At 37.1% G+C, this 6,902-nt stretch overlaps 2 protein-coding genes across 3 annotated transcripts; one reads left to right on the top strand and one right to left on the bottom strand.

The window, feature by feature from the left end:
* The first annotated feature begins 346 nt into the window (after positions 1 to 346).
* LOC107666876 (uncharacterized) lies at positions 347 to 3,798 on the top strand. Of its 2 annotated transcripts, none has more exons than XM_016458383.1 (3): positions 347 to 443; positions 838 to 2,055; positions 3,039 to 3,798. In XM_016458383.1, exons 1-2 carry the CDS (start codon positions 404 to 406, stop codon positions 1,893 to 1,895), a joined length of 1,098 nt encoding a protein of 365 aa, XP_016313869.1. In that variant the 5' UTR covers positions 347 to 403; the 3' UTR covers positions 1,896 to 2,055; positions 3,039 to 3,798. Both variants share the same exon structure in this region, with proteins under 2 accessions (XP_016313869.1, XP_016313870.1).
* Positions 3,799 to 4,515: 717 nt separating this feature from the next.
* Positions 4,516 to 6,615, bottom strand: LOC107666731 (sialic acid-binding Ig-like lectin 15). The gene is made up of 3 exons (XM_016458164.1): positions 6,558 to 6,615; positions 6,079 to 6,468; positions 4,516 to 4,940 (listed from the first exon to the last, which is right to left on the bottom strand). The coding sequence occupies exons 1-3, from the start codon at positions 6,613 to 6,615 to the stop codon at positions 4,516 to 4,518; spliced, it is 873 nt and encodes a 290-aa protein (XP_016313650.1).
* Positions 6,616 to 6,902: the final 287 nt, after the last annotated feature.

Raw genomic sequence — 6,902 nt, 5'->3', positions numbered from 1 at the left:
CAAAACATTTTGGAGTAATGGCTGCTAAAAAAATCGGCTTTGCTTCACATGAATACATTACTTTTGTTTAAAAAATATATGCTCCTGTGGCAGGTTGAACTTCCTCAGCTGGCGAAGGAAATACAACCTCTGCTGGGCCTCTGCAAATGAGAGACAAAACATTGAAAGCAGGTATTCTACATTTTACATATTTCTAGTTTGATTAACTGCAAGAAGAGCCTCCTCAGTGGAAAATATGGTTTACTGTTGTCTGCATGTGAATTTTGTACAATAAATACTGGATCAACTGAGTGTTTTTAAAAATATTTGTCATTTACTTTTTTTTTTTTTTTGCTAGCATAGTGCACAGTAGCTGAAACCAACTTCACACAAGGCGGGAGCTGCATATGCAAAACATGCAGTCATGTTGGCTGTTCTCTTGACCATTTTGATGTTTAATCAAGGTAAATAATGCATACAGACAAATCTCTTTATGTTCTGCATTATTTAATACAATTACTACAGATGCACCAATACCAATTCAAGACGCCAAACATTTTGTACTCAATAAGATGTTTTTGTAATGAAACTGATTGTGCTCAAGTCCTGTCCTTGAAATTGCTGTTAGAAATATCACAATGGCTGTCTCAAATTTTCAAAGTGCAGTTATGCCAATAGATTCAGAACATTGATGATAATATTGATACCAGAAACAAGTATTTACCCTCCAGTATCAACTTGATACGAGTGCAACGGAGTAGTATTGGTGCATCTGTAGTGATTATCACTGGTTAAAAATAAGTTAGAAATTTTTAAATAGCTAAACGAACATGATTATTAGATATTGAACATTCACAGGGCTTTCATTGGACAATCGTGGGACGAGTTTCATCACTGCATTCCCCGAGAACATTGCTGTTTATTATCGAAAGACCTATAACCTATTCAAAATCACTACCCTTCACCAAAACACTATGATCAATGTTGCCTATATGGCCAACGGCAATGTCACCACCAACACAAGCCTCGCCGAAGGAATAATTTGGACTTTGAATTTGACAAAGCAGGTTGAAGAATCCCAGTTTATGTCTTCCAATAAGACGTTTCGAATCACCAGTGATAAAAACATCACAGTGGTTTCTGTGAGTGGATGGAAGGGGAGATTCCAGTCTCACGTTGTCCAGCCTGAACAAAATCTGGGAAAGGTGTATCAGGTTCCCTCTCTGAATTACACCAAGATAGCCACGTCCTTTAACCTCACGGTGACATCAAATGTCAGATTCCTGCCTTTTAGGCTGATGATCATCAATGCAGTGGACATGGACAAGAGTGTCACCATCAAAGGGGTAGATGAAAGAGGTCAGAGCCAAGAAGATACAATAATGCTCGATCCTTACAATCTTTACCAGATTCAGATTAATGGGTCGGTGAGACAAATCAACGCAGAGGACAAAGTGGCTGTGATTCTGACCCATCCGTGCTTTGACAGCAAAAACTGCTCATGCAACATGATTCTGAACCAGCTCCAACCCTATGTGTCAAACAACAATAAAGACAGATTCCTCGTGCCCCCCATCTTCAGTGCCAGACAGCTACTTGTGACAACAAATCAACCCTTCCAAGTCTGTCAAGGTTGTTTTTCTCCTTATACTGGTGTTTGGGTGCAAAATTCTTCAGACATCCTGCCATTATTACCCAATTTTAAGAACATCATCTCAACTATTTCTACCACCGTCCAGGTTTCCCTCCGATTAATCAGTCCTGGACTTGTTCTAGACCTCATTCCGATAAGCAAGTTCTCTGGCTGTTATCTGGTGGATTTTAATTCCTCACACAGTGGTGCCTTGGTAATTGCTAATACATCCAGTGCTGATGCTGTGCGAATGAATGATCAGCCTTTGCCTCCACACAAATAGAACGTTATGAATGGCACAGGGTTCTCTTGAGCTCTAGTGGAGGGAGAAAGGTTAAGCACAATCTGGCATCCTTTTGCAAGGATTGGTGTATATATGATAGAACGCTTGGAGTCTAACAATACCTATGGGAGTGCAGCAACAGTTATAAATTCAGACCCAGGTGAGTGTTTGAGCTGTGTCAATTGTGATGTTTAACCATAATTTATATATACATTTGTGTGTGTGTGTGTGTGTGTGTGTGTGTGTATATATATATATATATATATATATATATATACACTGTATATATATGATTTATATTATATATAAATATAATTATATATTACATATATTTCTTAAATATACTACACAAGAGTAGCTTCTTGATGTTCAAACAGGCCAAATTTGGTAATTAACCTGAAATTGTAAGCATTTTTGTAGCTTTTACAGCTCGTAATTTAGTTAAATCATTAAGCTGGCACATGAACTCTGTAATGTGAAATTGACAACTGTAGATGATCATGACGTCATTTAAAAACATATTTGGATGTATGTGCATATATATGTGTGTATATATATATATGTGTGTGTATGTGTATATATATATATATATATATAATATATATATATAATACATATATATATATACATACATACATATAAAGATTAAAGTAGCACTGTATATATAACTTACTTTATATAAGATATGATTTTATGTACATTCACATATACCATTCACATATACCTTTTTAAAAAGTGTTTTAATGAGCATATAATACAATTAAAATGATTAACAAATAGTACTATTATATAATACAAACCATGTATTATAAACCATCTATCTGTCTTCTGCTGTTGCTTTGCTTCTAGCTTTTTTATGTTTTTGAGTGAATGCAGGTGTTTTTTCCCTGTAGGTTTTTTTAATTAAAAAAGCATTCATTTTTCATAATGTTCAGTGAAATTATTTGGTAGTCTGAGGTGGGATGGGGATTCGAGGGAGGGAGGGGGGATGGCAGATTTTTTTTATAGGTTTAAAGGGGGGCCCGACCAAAAAACCATTGAGAACCACTGTGCTAAGTTATTTCACTAACTTGTTAAATTAAGTTTTTAAGCAGTCATGTTTAATACTAACTGATTACTGAATATTGATTTGTGTGTGTTTAGATTATGGCGGCTGTATGGTGACTCCGGAGATGTTTGTACTTGGTGAAAATGAAATGAGCTGGTTCAAGTCCCGCGAGTACTGCATGAAAAATGCTTATCTGTTTGCCAGGCTCAACAATGAAAGCAGCCAGACTAAGATGGCCTTAAACATGACATTTGAAGAACCCACGGAGGGCTGGATCAGTCTGCGCCGCAGCTTGTACTCAACAGACTGGTACTGGAAAAACGAAGACACTTTCTCACCTTACGTGGACTTCACTTACTGGGAGAAAGGACAGCCTGAAAAACCGGAGAAAGGCTTGTGCGCCTTGGTTTCCCTGGATCCCAACAAGAACTTCAAGTGGAAGAGTGGACGCTGCTGTTCTAAAAAGAAGCCTGTTTGCTATAAAAGACCAAAATACTTCACTTTATGAGATACTTTGTAAACAACAGATGTCTTGAAGACTTGTGACCTCCAAAAATTTGCTTCCAGAACTATCTTTAGGGATCAGTATAGATTGGTTTGATTTTCATGCTCAACATTTATCTGTCTATACATAGTGAGGCCCCTATATTAGACTAGATTTAGAAAATGTTATCTGGTGGGCAATGACATAGATCTAGCAATAATATTAACAGTGAAAAGAAAACTTGTATTGCAGACTTTTTAGGTTAAATATAACTATTAAAAATTAGCGTGTAAGTTGAGATGCATTTTGATCTGTATCCAGACTAAGATTTAAACAGTGATTATTATTAAAGAATGTTAATTGAACAACAATGAGTCCTGTAGACTTTTTTTATACAAAATAATTAATTTTTTAGCCCTTTATTTTAAAAATCTTTACTTTAATAACAGTCACAGTCACACAAGTTTAAACTGACTTGAAAATCATCAGAAAATTAAATTTATTTAATTTTACAATCCATTTAATTTCTCACAAATGGTCTTTCTTTGATTCAATAGTAAATGTTCTTTTAAAAAAGAAGAAAAAGCAATGTTTGTCTTTGTATTTCTTTTTCGGCTGCCATTATCAAGCCATTATCTTATTTTCCAACCTGTGTGTGTGTGTGTGTGCGTGCCTGTGTGGTGGAAGTGAATATAATTAATCAGTCGTTATGTACAGGTACAGTAGATCCCAGTTTAAGAAAAAAAAAAAAATCTAAAATTCTTTATATTTTCCAATTTTTTTTTTTATTATTTTTTTTTTTGCAAAACTTTAATTTTAACAGACGAATGCATGAAGATAAAGATTTATATTTTATCAGATTTATATTATGTTATGTTATGTTATTATATTGGTATGTAAGGGTGAACTTATCACTCAGGGTGAAATTATCCACTCAGGTCAGACAAAGATGGAAGTCAGAGTCATATGGCTGACCTCAGAAGAGGAAGTTTATTTTAAGCCTTTGTATTTTTAACAACATACATGAGACAAGAAACAGCTTTGAAACCACAGTGTTCTGATTATGTGAGCGTGACATTTGCGTCTTTTCAGTGTTCCACGCTGCTAGCTCTGATGCTAAACCTCCTCTTGATCACCCAAGCTCCCACACCCAGAGCCAAAAGCAGCTTGGTACCCAAGGCCAGAGCAAGAAGCAGCACAAGGAGAGAGAAAGAGCTCTTTGCGGTTAATCTCTCTGGACTGGGGGGCAAAAGGTAGAGCGTGGCTTGATCCTTCCCCAAAGAGTTTGAAGCCGCACAGATGTACTGTTGTCCAGGTTTGACGTCCAGCAGTTGGCTTGAAGTGCGGTATTGCCCAGTAGCGTCCTGAGAAAGAGGGAATGAAGTATCTCCCTCCTGAACACCATCTGGTTCTATCCATTGAATGTCAGGAAGAGGGGAACCCTGAACATGACACACGGCTTTGAAGCCAGCTTCAGTCCCCTCGGCTGACAAACTCAGGATTCGTGGTGCAGCTAGTAATGAGCAACATAAAAATACCTGTCAGAATTTAAGAGCTGGCTTCCATTCAGTTCATAATTTGAATTGTATAGGCCAAAGCCCATTGTAATTTGAATTGGAATGAAAGGAAGTGGAATTTACTGAATTACAATAGTTTTTGAAAGCTTGGTGGTGACACTGAAGTCATGTGACCATGGAGTAGTTTTTTTATACTGTAGCCTACGTTTAGTTTTTTATTTCTACTGATTGTGTTTAGGTTCCAAAATTAATGACAGTTATGCTTATTTGTGAAGATTATCTTAAACAATACCTGTAAGAATCATTAACTTTGCTGGTCACAGAACTTATTTTCTGCAATAATCAAAAAGCCAATGGAAAAATCCTGTTGTGTTTTTGTTAGAGGAACTTAGGTGGTGGAAACTTCTGGGCTGGTCTTCAAAAATATGCCGTGCAGTGCTCTATTCATAGAAATTCAACAGGAATTCAGGGAAATTAAGTGCCCCCCCCCACCCTGTTTCATAAATTTTGTAAATATAAAGATGAATATATAAATTAACTAAAATGTATGGCGTTTCAAACAGATTTGTCTTAAGGCCTATAAAATGTTCAGTACTTTTTAAATGTCATTCACACAAAGCCTTATCAAGCTTTCTTTAGAAATTTGTCTTGACAAACCTTAATTTTAAACTAACAATTACAAATATAGATTTTAGTTCATTTTACATTGACTTCCTTTTTAATTTGACTTTTCATATTTTAACATTTTAAGCCAAATTGCAATTCTGCTTTGCTGTTTGCAACCTTAATTTAAATTCAGGAAATTAATTGAAATTTAAATTGAATTTTGAAAAGCATTCTGAATGGAACACAACACTTCATCCATATTCTTACTGCCAAGTAGAACAGTCTTGGAACAAGCAATCAGTTTGGCATTAGAGTTCATATCAACTTATTTTTATCATTTCTATATTTAGAGATATTTATCGATTAGGTAATAATTGGTTGGGGTTAGGACTATGCTTGTTGGACATGAATATTGTTCCATAAGAAGCAAACTTACAGTCATCATAAAGATACAATATTTCTTTTCCCTCTTAAACACGTTAAGACATCAGATGGGAACATACAGGAATCAACTGATGCTTTTCTTACCCTCCACTCGTAGACGAGTACCCAGTGTGTTCTCAAAGCTTGTATGGGGATGCCCCAGTATCTCTACACGGCAGTAGTAGCGGCCGCTGTCCTTCAAGGTCATGCTGTTGATCCTGAGTGAGACGTCATGGTTTCGGTGGTTGCCCTCCAGGCGGTAGCGCTGGTCCTGGATGGGCTTTGATTGGCACAGCTTGCTGTTGTTCAGGCTCGTGCAGCGGAACAGCACAGTGGCGGCCCGTCCGTGGCCCAGGGTCCACACCACATGCATGGAGGAGGGATGGGTGTGATGCGGGTGGCTAAAAGAGCAGGGAAGCACTACTGGGTACCCGTCCATCGCCCGGACCTCAGTGGGCGCTTTCATCAACCAGCCATCATCGTCTTTGGCTATAGCTAGGGAACAAAGTTGACAAAGCGTACAAAATCAACATTATCAGGTCTATTGAGTTATTCTATTCAAACTCTGTTTTGAATCTTCTTACCTGCAGAATAAAGGATCACCAGCAGACAGAGAGTATTAGTAAACTGGTGTGTGTCCATTGCAGACGTTCTGGATTTATGATTCAGTATGAGAAGAAGAGAAGAAAAAAATTCCTAGCAACATGTTCCTATTTCTGACTCACCATCACACATTACTGACTTCATACATCTACTAATATTGCTATCTATCTATCTATCTGTCTGTCTGTCTGTCTGTCTGTCTGTCTATCTGTCTGTCTGTCTATCTGTCTGTCTGCCTGCCTGCCTGCCTGCCTGCCTGCCTATCTATCTATCTATCTGTCTGTCTATCTATCTATCTATCTATCTATCTATCTATCTATCTATCT

This window comes from Sinocyclocheilus anshuiensis, unplaced genomic scaffold (genome assembly GCF_001515605.1).
Source record: "Sinocyclocheilus anshuiensis isolate Anshui unplaced genomic scaffold, SAMN03320099.WGS_v1.1 scaffold267, whole genome shotgun sequence".
In the NCBI taxonomy this organism is placed as follows: Eukaryota; Metazoa; Chordata; class Actinopteri; order Cypriniformes; family Cyprinidae; genus Sinocyclocheilus; species Sinocyclocheilus anshuiensis.
This window is presented reverse-complemented; position numbering and strand designations above follow the sequence as displayed.

Bases quoted from the DNA above. Each gene is read 5' to 3' on its own strand.
- LOC107666731 (XM_016458164.1), bottom strand. From the start codon at position 6,615: ATGGACACACACCAGTTTACTAATACTCTCTGTCTGCTGGTGATCCTT. The intron at 6,469-6,557 runs GTAAGAAGATTC...TTTGTTCCCTAG, and splicing joins GGTGATCCTTTATTCTGCAG to CTATAGCCAAAGACGATGAT. The intron at 4,941-6,078 runs GTAAGAAAAGCA...GCTCATTACTAG, and splicing joins TACTCGTCTACGAGTGGAGG to CTGCACCACGAATCCTGAGT.
- LOC107666876 (XM_016458383.1), top strand. From the start codon at position 404: ATGTTGGCTGTTCTCTTGACCATTTTGATGTTTAATCAAG. The intron at 444-837 runs GTAAATAATGCA...GAACATTCACAG, and splicing joins CATTTTGATGTTTAATCAAG to GGCTTTCATTGGACAATCGT.